This window comes from Dama dama, chromosome 24, assembly GCF_033118175.1.
Source record: "Dama dama isolate Ldn47 chromosome 24, ASM3311817v1, whole genome shotgun sequence".
In the NCBI taxonomy this organism is placed as follows: Eukaryota; Metazoa; Chordata; class Mammalia; order Artiodactyla; family Cervidae; genus Dama; species Dama dama.
Genome location: NC_083704.1, coordinates 63,492,006 through 63,505,598, shown reverse-complemented (window position 1 = coordinate 63,505,598; position 13,593 = coordinate 63,492,006). Strand labels below are relative to the sequence as shown.

The following is a 13,593-nucleotide window of genomic DNA, read 5'->3' as shown; positions in this document are numbered from 1 at the left end:
AGGCTGCCGCCCTTGGCTGCGGCACGTGTCCTCCCACACCTGGCCGCTGACCGACGGCCGCCTCGGAGGGCCTCCGCTCTGCCCTGGACCCCCAGCGCTGGGCGCAGCGGGGGCAGGCGCGATGGCCGCTCCCTGGGATGTGCCGTGCAGAAATTTCCAGCAGTTTCCATCGAGCTGGATGGCACGCCCTGTTTCCACAGTGACGTGAGCCCGTGCTGTGAGCTGTTGCTCTCGTCCAGATGAGGCTGCACCCCAAGCTGTCCACCCCGCCTCCTCCAGGGCCCACGACAACACGTGGACAGGGCCTTCCTCCTGAGCCGTCCACATGGAGCCCTGGCCCTCCTCTCATCCAGGAAATGTCTCTGAGGGGGTGTGCTGGCAAGGCAGGGTGGACCCTGGGGCCCTTAGAGGGACAGAGGCTAGGGCCTGGCCTGCAGAAGCTGGCACTGAAGCGTGAGACAGACGAGGTGCCCCGTCACGACCCCCAGAAACTCCGGTCAGAGGAGCTCCCCCGTGAAGCGCGGCAGCCCTCCCCGCCTGGCAGTTCGGCTCTGCCTGTGGCAGAACAGAGCCCTGGAGCCCCTGCCCGCGCTGCCCACTCGGGGCCTTTCCTGGAGGGCGGGCTCCTCTTACCCCACCAGAGAAGAAACAGGCCCCGGGAAGCTCCCGCGGGGGCCTCTGCCGGAGGCCTCTGCGGGGCAAGGAGAGGGGGCCTGGGGAGGGCCGCCCACCCCACTGCACGCAGGAGCCTCCTGGGGCGCACCCTGCCACCCTGCTCCAGGCCCACGGCCACCCTCCACCCCTGCCTGCCCCACACCCTCCCCGGCCTGCTCCTGCTGAAGGCCTTTACTGGGCCCAGTTCCCCACCCAACTAAGTCCTCAGGAAGCTCACTGCAGGGGAAATGGGTGGGCGTGTGTTCCTGTCCAAGGGTCAGCAGAAGGCTCTGCAGGGATGTCAACACCTCTTAGTGCCTGGTTCCAGACAGTCCCATGGGCCCCCTTGGGCTTTGCCCCCCAACTTCCCTGCCCCAAAACAGACCCTCGGGGAGGGAGGGAGGGGGGCATCACACTACCCTGAGTGGTATATATGTGAACATGCATAAAAAGGAAAAAAGTGCGAAGGAGTGGAGGTGAAAAATCTCCCTGATAAAAATGCTAGAAAGCAGAGGGTGGCTGACGGCAGGGGGCAAGGGAGATTCTTAAAATTGAAAGCCGGGTTCAGTAAGGTTCCCTGATCCTCTTTGCCCCGTGGGCATTTGGACGCATGCTCCTTCCCTGCCCCTGCACGGGCTTCCTCTCCATCGCGGGGCAGGAGGGCCCGGCCCGGCAGCCGGCTTGGCCACCCCGGGCTGAGGCGGGGCCGGGCGGCGGCGCTGTGCGCGGGCGCCGCGCGGGGGCGCTGTGGCTTCGCAGAGGCGGGGGGCGCGCGGCCGGCCGGCTGCAGAGACCCCGGAAAGGGGTAGGAGGGCGTGGTGCGAGCCCGGCTGCTGCTCGCCCCCGTCACCTCCTCGGGGAAGCCCTCCCAGCCGCCCCCGCAGCACCGGCTCGCGCTTCTCCCCGGCCGCATGCTGTCGTCTGTCTCCAGCCTGTACGCCCTCGCGCACGGGGCCAGGGGAGAATGAGGGCGATCGGCCCAGACCCCAGGTTTTCAGACGCTGGGCCGTGGGGAGAGGCTGGCGGCCCGCGGGCGGAGGTCGAACGGCGGTGCCCGCGCCCAGCCCTCGCGCAGGGCGGCGCACGAGTGTCCTGGGACCGACGGCCCCGTGCGCGCACGCGTGCGTCCCCCGCACCGCCGCGTCCCCATTAATCACACGGCGACGGCGGTGTCGAGCGGGCGGCCGGCGGGCGCCCATCGGCGCATCTTATCGCGCCGGCCCAGCCGCCGCGCGCGCCGCCCATTGATCGCGCCGGCCGGGCCGGGGTCAGTGCGGGCCGGGCGCCTGACAGCGCATCCATCGCCGGAGACGCGCGCTGACGGCGGCCCGGGCGGCACGGCCTGGCCATTAATCACCGCGCCTGCCGCGAGTGACGGCCAGGGTGACGGGGCCAGCCAGCGACAGCCAGCCCTGCGGCCGCCCCAGCACCCCTTCCCCGGGGCCTGCTGTCCCCAGGAAGCGGAGGCAGGACAGGACTGGATGACTGGACCCCCGTTCTACTCTCAGCCGGCCTGTCCCCAGACGCCAAAGGGCGGGGCTAGGCTGGGACAAAGCGGCAAACCAGCGCCCCCATCCCCGTTGCCCAGCCCTGCCTGCACCTCGCTGAGGAGGGGGCCAGGGGGCAGCGAGGGCCAGCACACCCTTCCTGGAAGCAGTGGACATTGAGAAAAGGCCCAGACCCCTGCCGGCTCTCTCCCCTCTCCAGCCTGTGGGCCTAACTGAAGGGTCCAGCTGCAGGGGACCTCCAGCTTTCCCAGGACGGGCTGTCAGGACCGGGAGGGGCAGGGCGCGGCGCCCGGCCGCTTCTGGTTCCTGTTGGATGAAGTGTGGCCTCCTCCTCCTCCAAGAGGGACAGGGGTCGGGACTCTTCACTGCATCTCAATAAATGGAGTGCCTGATGCAGCCACACCAGACCCCCCAAGTCCACACACCAATCCATCTTCACAGGAGGAAACCAAAGCTCAAGAACCAGAGGGATCAAGGGCAAGGGTCAAAGACAACCCAAGCTGGGAACAACAGGGAACGTACGCCCACCACTGCGGAGCTCCATGTTATTAGAAAGACGGTTGAGAAAGGTCTGCTAGCCAAGAAGTCACCACCGTCTGTTTAGTTCTAAAAACCAATAGCCTGTAAGAACCAACCTTGGGGGTGTAACCTAAGAGGTGTGGTGGTGAAAAGACATGGGCTGAGAAAATGGAAGCAAGGACCCCCCCCTTCCAAGAGCCCTTAGGCCCCGGGCCCTCACATGCATTTCTGGCCATTAACACTGGCAGCTCAGCCAACTGGCTTGCTGGGAGGCACCCAGGACAGCCTGGGACCAGAGCGTGGAAGATTAGCCACTTCCTACCAACAGCCCCCTCCCTGCCTCACGTTAATATCACAACAATTCTTCACGTCGGAGCTGAAATAGTGCAAAAAATGGGGCCGCTGTAATTGTTGGTAGATTGGGTGTCAGCCAGATAAGATGTAACAAATATTTCCCTCCCCACCAGGGTCTGTTTCCCTCTTGGTAATGGATGGAGAAACTTCTCATAGTCGGGGAGGGATTGGTCGTAAAAACTTCGCCTGGAAGATTAATGTAATAATCACAAGCTTTGCAGGGAAAATAGGAGGGAAATTAAAATAACCCAGCCTTCCGACCTGTCCAGACCCATCTCCCTCACTGTGAGTGCCGATGGACGAGCAGGCCATCTCTCTGGGCACCACCAAGCCCAGGAGACCTGGGGAGTGAGAACAGGGGGCTGTGAACACACACGCCCGTCCTCCCCAGGGCTCGAGGGCCCACCCCCAACAGCCCGGCACGCTGAGGGGCACGCCTCTGACCACCTGACGAATCGTCACTAGCTGGGCAAGGGACCCCCCAGTCCAACCCCGGGGGGCTGCTGCGAGCACGCGGGAGAGGCGCCCAGCCCCGCGGCCCAGCAGGGCGAGCTCTCGCTGCGTCTTCCTCTTCAGTTCACGCTTCTGTGGGTCCAGCGCAGCTGCAGCTGGGAGACCAGGGACACGGGCGCAGACGCAGGGGGGAGGGGCAGCCAGGTCAGGCCAGCGCGCACGGCCCTGGCCTCAGGAAGCACCCCACCACCCCTCCCTGCCCACTGCCCTCACACCCCCACCTCAGGACCCCCATGCTGGGGAGCAGCAGGGCCCACACAAGACCCATGCTGGCAGCGGGCGTGCGCGGACCCCGGCACTCCGCCCTCCTGCCTGGATTCCCGCTCAGGCTCTGGGGACAGGGTGCGTGCAGGCTGACCGTGGTGCTCAGGACTCACATCTCGGCGGGTCCCCTCTCGCGCACACGAAACCACCCAGAGAGCCTGCCCGAGGGCGCTGCTCCTGTGCTGAGCGCTGCCTCCGCGGAGCAGTGGGCGCGGGGACAAGGGCTGGCCGCGCAGAGAGCGCCGTGTTTCTCCTTCCGGGCACCGACACCCAGGCGGTGTCTGCCCAGGCTCCGCAGGCCCTCCCTCCCAGCGCCTGACAAAAGACGTCGTCCCCGTGACGGGGGCACGGCTCGGGGACACAGGGTCCAACTGAGAGGGATCCCAGTGGTCAAAGCTGAACAACTTGAGCCACAAAAGAACGTCGTGCTGGGTTATAAGACCCAAGAATATAAAAAAATCCAGGGCCCTTCCTGGTGGTCCAGTGGCTGAGTCTCAATGCTCCAATACTGGGAGGCCACGTTCAAGCCCTGGTTGGGGAACTCCATGCCGCAACCAAGACCCAATGCAGCCAAATAAGTTAAATAATAAAAGTAAAAAATCCAGAAGTCCATCCTGACACAAAAGGCAACAGATGATCTCCAGGGCAAAGACACTCAGCCTCCAGGAGGTGAAGTAAAGGTGCCACCCCCTGGGAGGGCTGTGCTTAAGGACGCCTTCCAAGGGGGACGGTGAGGAAGGCAGACGGAGAAACGCGACGACACAAGCCTGGCCAGTGACCCAGGTCAGCAGGGCAGCGAGGAGCCCCGCCAGCGGGCACGCCTGACGAGACGTGTTGGAAACGGCCCACTGCTCTTTCTCCTAGTGACCCTCAATCCCAGTTTAATTATGAGAAAAACACCAAACCAGCCCCACTAAGGGTGATGTGACAGAGGACCTGACCAGCACTCCTCAAACTGTCTGGGTCATCAGAGACGAAACCACAGGTGTGACGATGGGATGTGACGTGGGCGCTGGATGGCTCCTGGGGTGGACAGAGGACAGTGGACCGCTGAGGACACGTGCACACATCCCACGACGTGCGCCACGGGCTCAGCGCACACGCCACACGCCACACGACAAGATGCTGACGGCCAGGGACCCCTGGGCCGTCTTCACAGTCCTCTACCTCTCCACTGCTCCAAAGCACAAAGGTTCCTTTTTAAAAATCAAGGGAGTCAGATATCATGGAAATAACCTGTCAGGATGTATTAGAAAGCACACCAGCGACAGAGCTCCTTCAGGAGAGGAGTCACAATAATTTAAAGGAGACATCTCCACGCCGCCCTCACAGCACCGCTCTCCGCCCGGGGGGGACAGAACCCAGCGTGGCTGGGCCTCCTGTCCACGGCTGGCCTGGGCCTGGCTGACCGCAGTCCCCTGGCAGAAGCCCTCGGTCTCCTCACTTCATGTACTTGTCCTGCTGGTCAGCCAGGACCTTGGCCGAGGACTTGGCGTCGTAGAAGAGCTCGCTGATCTCCTCCACGTGCTCCTTCTCGATGCCGTCCTTCCCATTGATCTTGGCCAGCAGGTTGGCCGGGGTCAGCAGCTGCACCGCGTACCTGGAGTGGCCAGGGCAGGGGTGAGGCGGGGCCACGGGCAGGAGCCCTCCCCATGCCAGCGGCAGCACTGCTGAGCCCCGGGAGCTCGCCCAGCTGCTGCAGACGCAGCAGGCGAGGACCGTGCTCACTTCCCAGAGGTCTGGACCCGCCGCCCCACCAGAGGAGCCAGAAGTCACCAACGCGCCGTAAGCCCCGCTGCCTGAATCTGTCACCGCCTCAAGTGCTCCAGCAGGAGGCACCCGCGCTACTGGAAAGGGCCTGCAAACTGGGGTGCACACAGCGGTGGGGAGCCAACGCCAGGGTCCAGCCGGGGCAGGGCACGTGGCGGGGAAAGGAACACGTGCCCCTGAGAGCACACGCGCCGTCCAAAGGCGAGGACGTCCCAGTGCTTCTGCAAACACCGTGCCACCCGGCCAGCTTGCAGCTCTGCAAGCCCCTCAGAAGTGAGGAGCAGACGCTGAGGGGAATAGGCCGGGCTGAGCACGGGGAAGCCATGACTCACAGGAAGGAATCCGGACAAAGGGGCGCCCTCCACCAACCGGCTCCTGGCCGCTGGGAAGTCAGCACAGCCGCCTCTGTGGGCGCGCCTCGCCGCCCACCAGATGGAGGTGCCGGGCTGGAGGGGGCCGCCTGCCCCGCCCCTGTGTCCAGTCCTGTCCCCCTCCTGCACCCCAGGGGCCGCCGGGCAGGGGGACCATCTCAGGGACGGAGGACTTGCCCGCCACTCAGCTTTCCCAACACCACCAGCAGGCCGTTCTGGCCCTGGGCAGGGTCGGGACCCCCATCCCGACGGGGCCCGGCAGCCAGCTCACCTCAGAGTGGTCTTGGTACCGATCTCCCCCAGGTGGTTCAGCGCCTCCTCACTGATGTTGATCCCTTCTGTCTGGGCTCGGATCTTAATGATCTTTGGGAGAGAAACTGTGATCAACAGTGTCACCTCCTGAGAGCGTAGAGGCCCACCCGGGCGGGTGGGGCAGAGCCACACGCCCCCGAGGAGGCAGCCAGAACCTCCTTGCCCTGCCCCTCGGGGGCTCCCTCAGGGCAGCCAGCCTCAGCCTCCCTCCCCAGGGCGGGCTCCTCCACCTCTAAGTGTGTCGGCAAGGAGAGGCGCTTTTTCTCTGCCTGACAAATGATGGTTCAATAAATTTTAAAAGTTACTTTTAAAGATTCAGCAGCCCTCATAACCTCACTGGGCGATATCACGTCCGTCAAGAAGAGGCTGACACACGAGCACTGAAGATCCCGGGGGCTGGCGGGAGGCAGGCTGGGTGGGGACGGCAGCACGCGTGGCGCTGGGACCCTGGCCGCGCGGCAGCGCTGAGTGATAAGGGGCAGCGGGGTAATGATGCTGCGTGTTGTGTAGCTGAGATAACTCGGGGACGTCGAGCCTCGTATAATACAGGAATTTTTCACTCTGGCAGCTTCGTAAACAAGATATCGAGAAGCCCTTGTTTAAATTAAAGCCATAAAAACGTACCCGGGATACAGCCATGAAAGTGGGAAAGACTGAGCCCCAGGCTAAAGCGTCACAAGGGCAGAGGGACCAGAGGGTTAGGAGGTGTCACCAGGGAAGACCCTGCTCGGAAGCAGGTCCCGCAGATGTGAGCAGGGAGTGGGAGGGGCAAGGTGCCCGGGAGCGCAGCCCCTCTGCAGTAAGCGGCGCCGCCAGGGCCAAGGGCCAGGTGCCGGCAGGAAGGTCTCAATTCAGACCTTTGTACTAAATGCCCTGAGCGCTAAAATGCCGTCCACTTATTTAAACATTTCACAAACACTGCGCTGACCACATCAAAGTTATCGGTTCAGCCAGGGGGCTGCCAGGTGTGATCTCAGTCAAAAGCATCTGTGTGCATGAGGGGCCCATCTGGGCGCTGCAGGGAAGTGCAGCTGAGCCGAGAAGTCACCAGACGGGCACACGCGGACGGCGGGGAAAGGAGGCGCGGATGGCTCCCGCCAAACGACGGCCTCCGGTCACGCCCGCCCAGCTCTGCGCTTTCAAGTAAAAAGAGCTTCTCGGCAGCAGCTGGGCGTGCCCCGAGGAGTCCCCGGGCCTCAGGAAGCTCTGGGGAGACGTGGACACGGGGCCCTGGAGCCGGGTGGGGAGAGCCCAGCCTGACGGCGGGCCCTGCAGGGTGTCAGGGACGCCGCGCTCTCCCTCTCCCGGGGGCAGGTCACAGCAATGCCAGGAGCTCCTGCTGCAGACCGCTCACCAGCGACAGTTCATAAATTAGATCTTTAATCATTTAATAACCCGCAGGGGATGGTTTAGGAGGGTGTCGGCACTGGTGGCAGAGTACACAAGTTACATCACTCTGTTTTTAGAAACCCCTCCAAGCTCCAGTGGAAACGCTGAGACTGTCCCCTGAGCAGCAGGAGCAGTCAGGCTTGTCCTGGGGCTGCTCCGTCCACTCCCCGCCCAAGAGGAAGGCAAGAGGCGGCCCCCGCTGAGCCCACGGGCCCTGGGGCAGCACGCACGTGCCGGGGGTAGGGCAGCATGCTCCGGGTGGAAAGGAAGCCACAGAGGCTGGCTGGCTGATCTTGCGATGCCAGCCTGGAACCCTGGTCACTGAAAGCTGCTGTGAGGAGCCTGTGAGCACAGTCACGCCTCCCTGAGTTCCCACGCTCAACCCTGGGGCCTCCCAATGGCCCCGAGAGGAGGGAGCACTTGTCCTGTGAGCAGAGGTGGAGGCCCACGGAGGACACCACTCAGCCACGAAGTGCTGTGGGGTGCAGGGCGCCACCCCAGCCACAACAGTGGGGGTGAGGAAGGGACCAATTTCTCCTCTGCTTTTGCTTCTGCTCCTAGTCAAAGCCTTGGCTTCAACCTAGCATTCATCCAAGAGCAAGAGATTATCATGTGGGGACAAGGCCTCCAGCCATGGACCCCATCTCCCACCCAGCTGCTGCTGTCAACTACAACCACCTGGGTGTCTGATCCGTGCCAGTCACGCAGGGAAAGCTCTGGCTCTACACGTCATGGGCACTCCTGGGCGCTGGCTGACAAGACACGCAGGGCCAGGCCAGACAGGCCACAGGCAGGCGGGGGGCTGCTGGGGAGGGTCCAGGAGAGGCCCTCTGAGCTCCGAAAGGAGCGGCCTGCTGACCAACTGCCACAGAGACTCCCTTTCAGATAAGACATTTCTCACGGGGAGGAAGCTGGTGGCAGAGACACCAGGAAAGGGGCTTCAGGATGAGACAGCCTGGGTCCCAGTCCCAGTCCTGCCACAGATGAGCCGTGTGAACCTGGGCAAGCTAACCAGTCTACGTCTCAGCACCCTGCTCTTTAAGAACATCAGTAATAACTGTCTCTCCTACCTCAAGTGACAAACGACTTGGGGATTGAACAACTCAGTACAGCATCCAAGAGAGTGCTCTGGGAGGAGAGGGTCCAGCAGAGTCCCCAGGATGTCAGCGCAGCCCTGGGCCACCCCAGGTCCCCAGACATGGCCACACGCTGACCCCACAGTGAGAGACCTATGCCCCAGCGAGACCGTCTGGGGTCAGGGTGGGCAGAGCAGATGGCTGGGCCCCGTGGCGCATGGCCAGCTTTGTGTCCTGGAATCGCCACTCAGGGCTCAGCCAGCACAGGGGGAAAGGATGGCTTGGAAGGCCCAGAAGGGACGGAGCTGCCAAGTCTGCGGGCACACGGCTGCGGCTCCGGCTCTGTATAGAGAGCTGGGGCTGCGCCCTGGGGACGAGACATGCCTGTGGCCGGCAGCTCCGTGATGGGCGGTGGGGGACCAGGGCCACTCACGTGTGCCGACCTGCTCAGCATCAGGGACCTGGAGGGAGAAGAGGGCGGGGGCAGGGGTGGGGGCGGGGCTGTCCACCTGTTTCATCTCCTGCGGGGTGTACAGCATGGTCCGGATGATCATGACTCGGTCCAGAAGGTCGAGAGGGATGCCGTGAGGAGAGGTGATGTCCTCCGTGCCCCTGCAAGGCCGACAAGTTCCACATCACTCAGGCCTCTCTGGACAGTGGAAACATGGCTGAGGCCCCGGTGATAACAAAGCAGCTAGTTCTCGTCCTGAGAGTCAGAAGCAGGACCGCAGAGGACACAAACTGAGTCAGGTGGCATCAGAAACCACGTCATTATTTTTGCAAACATCAACACCACAGGAAATTGAGGGAGGAGGAAAAAGCCAACTGAAATCACATTAAAAATGTTCATATAGGTATCTGCCAAATTTTCTTAAGCTATACTAAGTATGTAAATTTTTTTGTTTTGCTTTTGTCCATGTTGTTTCAGTATTAATAGCCTGTGACCCAAACGACTGGGCATTCAACTAGTTCCTAGTTGTTGCTGTTATAATTAATGGTATTTTAGGCATACTGCCATGAACATTTCCTCAGCATCTCTCACAGAGCCTGACACAACCCTGAATATCTCCCTAAACACATGAACGGATGGATGAAGGAATGTGTTAATTTTTGAAGCCACAAAAGCGATCTGGCCCCACTGTACTGTAGCCAGCACTGAGCAGTCTAGAAGTTTGCTCCTTAAAGGTCTAGGAAAAGGAAGGTCTAACACCTCATCTGAATTTGCATTTTCTTGATTATTAATGAATCATTTGAATGCCTTCCCTTATGTCCATTAGTTATTTTATTTCCTTTTGGGAACTGTCCAATCACATCCCTTGCCTGTCTCTCTCAAATCCTTAGCCAAGCCAGTGAACGGCCACCCCACCAGGTTGGACAGCACCAGCTCCCAATGGGCTGTGTGCTGGGCAGACCCTGTGGACACCTGCCAGGCTTCAGCCGCATCTGGAAGCCCAGTGAGCCGAGCCGGGGGCTCCTGCCTCCACTTTAGGAAGCCACCGCAGCAGGTCCTGCATCTGGAAGCCCAGTGAGCTGAGCCGGGGGCTCCTGCCTCCACTTTGGGAATCCACCACAGCAGGTCCCCAGTTCTGGCCTCCCCAACTTGACCAACTGCAGTCTATGGTCATCACTCATCAACACAACCAAGGAAAAGGGCAGGTCATCTAGCTTTAACTTTCAGTATCAGAATACTCGGTTTCCTATATAAGCAAACATTCTAGAAATGTAACTTCAGGGAAAGAATATCTGTGGACATTCTATCCAGTCAGTTGAAGTGTAAATGTATATTGATTATTGCAAGTATAAAATGTTGTCGTGGACACATGCTATAACAGGATGAACCTTGAAAATGTAATGGTAAGTGAAAGAAGGCAGCCACAGAAGGGCAAACACCGTATGATTCCACCTCAGGAAATATGCAGAAGAGGCAAACGCACAGAAGCAGGGTAGATCAGAGGTTACCGGGTCGGAGGGACGGGAATGGGACTTCCTGCTGTGGGGAGAGTTTCTGTCAGTGCGACGGACAGCTCTGCGGATAGATGGTGGTGACGGATATACAATACTGTGAATGTTATTAACAGCACTGAGCTGTGCACTTAAAAATAACTAAGACAACAAACTATGTTATATGCATTTTACCACAAAAAAAAAAAAGAATAAAATACTACATTAATAATTGTTACATCTAATACTTAAAAATAATTAAGACCTTTTCAAACAAAAAAGGAAACAGACTAGTAGCAAACACAAAATATTAAGATACCATTAGAAAAAACAAATCTTTTTCACCAACAAAGGTTTCTAAAAATAATAATAAAGAACTAAGATAAAATTCTATCATGATTAAAATCTTATTATTTGGTATACCTGTAATTGTCACATTAAACAAAATAACCTTTAAAAACTACATTTAATTTTCAGTTATTTAATTCTGTTTAGGTCATATGTTTCTCTTTTTAAATCCTATTTAGATATTCTCCTGAGAAAAGTTTAAGAGATCTCAATTTGCCATCTTAAAATATCCCCAATTCTACAACACTCATAATAAATTATCTTCATTTCAGAGACAGTAAATATAAAAAGTCTGAAGAACAAAAGATTAGGGAAAAAAACACAGCAGAATATATCAATATGTGTTAAAAATTTTTCTTATAGTTTTGAGTTCATAAAACTAAAAATTTAAACAGGAAAAAAAAACCTCTGCTTAAAAAATACTAAGCACTTCTGAGGAATTAAAGACCAAAGACTGTGGAAATGTGTTCAAGCTCTGACTCTTAGGTACAAAGTTTCTTTCAGACAACGTGTTAGAGAAGATGGCTTCTGGAACACACATCCTTGTGGATGGGGCTGGGGCCAAGTTCCCCAGGTCCCACTGGGTGGGTTCTGAGGTCAGGGCCACCCTCCCGTGCCTGTTTTTTCCCTAGATGGAATGAGACGAAGAGGACTCTGATCCTGAGAGCTCTCGGCCGGAATCGGCTCTGGCCACGGGGCTCCCTCGGCAGGGGGCGCCATCTGTCCAGGCTGGGCCCATCTGCCCGCTGTCACACTGAAGCCAGGCCCCACCAAAGCGAAGTCCAGAAAACACACACGGGGTCTGTGTGGCCGGACACCAGGTTCACCAGGCCACGTGTCGTTTCCAGATGCTGCCCAGGCAGCCAGGCCCTCATTGGCCTGGGCCTGGTCCAAGCTGCCTTCCCTTCAAGACCAGAAAACACCTGTGAGGGTGACGAGCGGTGTTCTTAACAAGACAGCATTACAGGGATTCAAAGAGAGGCTGCAAGATGCTGCCGCCCGCACTTACACCGTGCACACAAAGCCTCATCTGAGCGAGAATGGTCACTTGAGTAGGGGGCCTGCCCAGAGCCAACAGCATGGCTTCCGCATAAGCTCAGCAGAGACAAAGCTCCTCTACAGAGGCAGGTCTAGGGTTCAGGTTGGTCTGGGCTCCTCACTCGCTTTGGCTGCAGCTGTGCTGAGACATTCATGGTCTTGGGGTCTCTCTTCAGATTCCCGCTCCCCCTGGGCCAGGAGCATGCATTCTCCGGGCCCTGCCGCCCTCACCACTGTGCGGCAGGCTTGCAGAGGGCCCTGCACCACCCTGTCATGCCCTAGCACTGCTGGGAGCAGGCCCAACACCCACGGGGTGCAGAAGACCAGAAGCCAACTAGTGGACACACTGGTGCTTACTTAGGCACTGGAGGGGGGCGAGTCCCCCTTCCTTTTCTAACGGTCACTGGTTTCTGGCTGAGTTGGGTGTTTGTTGCTGCGTGTGGGCTTTCTCTAGGTGTGCTGAGTCGGGGCTACCCTCCATCCTCACTGCAGCAGCTTCCCTTTTTGAAGAGTATGTGCCCTTGGGCACTCGGGCTTCAGCGTGAGGGCTCAGGAGTCAAGCTGCACGGGCTTAGCTGTCCTGCAGCATGTGGGATCTTGCTGGACCACGGAAAGAGCCCATGTCCTTTGCACTGCAAGGTAGATTTTAACCACTGGACCACCAGGAACGCCCCTGGGCTCCCCTCTTGAAGGTGGGCCTCGGGGGTTGGGGGGAGGTGCCAGTGTGGCTCCAAGAAAAGGTCTGGGCCAGAAGGAAACGACAGGCTTCGCTGTCCGAGGCCTGGGTTCTTGTCCACTCTGTAGCCAGGGGCACACCATGCTGTCCCTGTTTCCTCATCTGAAAAGTGAAGTCACAACACACACCTTGGGGAGCTCACGGGGGACGAAGTCAACACAGGCCGTGTCACTGAGGGCTGGCCCACCTGACCTTTCCAACCAGATAACCAGGTCACACCCACGGGAACCCCAGTTACCACGTGCACGCCCTCACACATAGGAACAGGGTGACTCTGCTGGAGTGAAATCAAGCCACTCCGAGTGTCTCCCTCAGAATGAACACGGCGCCCTCCTCCCCACCTCAATGGGTGACGTGACAGGGTGAAGTGACCCTGCAGACACCAAAGAGCCTGGGGGGAAGTGTTGGTACCTGATGACGCAGTTGCCTCGGTTGGACGCAAAGATGACAATGGGGGCAATGGAGGACTCGAGCGCCCGGTGCAGGTAGGTGAAGCACTCGATGTCCAGCATGTGGACCTCGTCCACGAACAGCACGCCCGGGACCAGCTCTGCCACGCCCTGGTCAATGTACTTGTTCACCACCTTGTTGATCTCTCCCCGCAGTTTGTCTAGGAGTAGGCGAGGGTGACAGGCAGGGTCAGTGCTGTGGGGAGGCGATCGCCTTTCTCTTCGTTCCCCCCAAATCCCATCCAAGCCCGAGTTAGAGCTGGGCTTGAGTGTGAGCTGTGTGAACCCACCATCAGGCCACGACCCCAGTCCAGGCTTCAGTTTCATCTGAAAATAGCGCTGTTACCTAAA

At 59.0% G+C, this 13,593-nt stretch overlaps 1 protein-coding gene across 1 annotated transcript in view; it reads right to left on the bottom strand.

The window, feature by feature from the left end:
• Positions 1-5,035: 5,035 nt before the first annotated feature.
• RUVBL1 (RuvB like AAA ATPase 1) overlaps positions 5,036-13,593 on the bottom strand; it is a 31,245-nt gene continuing 22,687 nt past the window's right edge. The window contains exons 8-11 of the mRNA XM_061129025.1: positions 13,205-13,403; positions 9,240-9,342; positions 6,225-6,316; positions 5,036-5,412 (exon numbers count right to left, since the gene is read on the bottom strand). Coding sequence (XP_060985008.1) covers positions 5,253-5,412; positions 6,225-6,316; positions 9,240-9,342; positions 13,205-13,403 — 554 coding nt within the window. The 3' untranslated portion in view covers positions 5,036-5,252. The remainder of the gene's footprint in view (positions 5,413-6,224; positions 6,317-9,239; positions 9,343-13,204; positions 13,404-13,593) is intronic.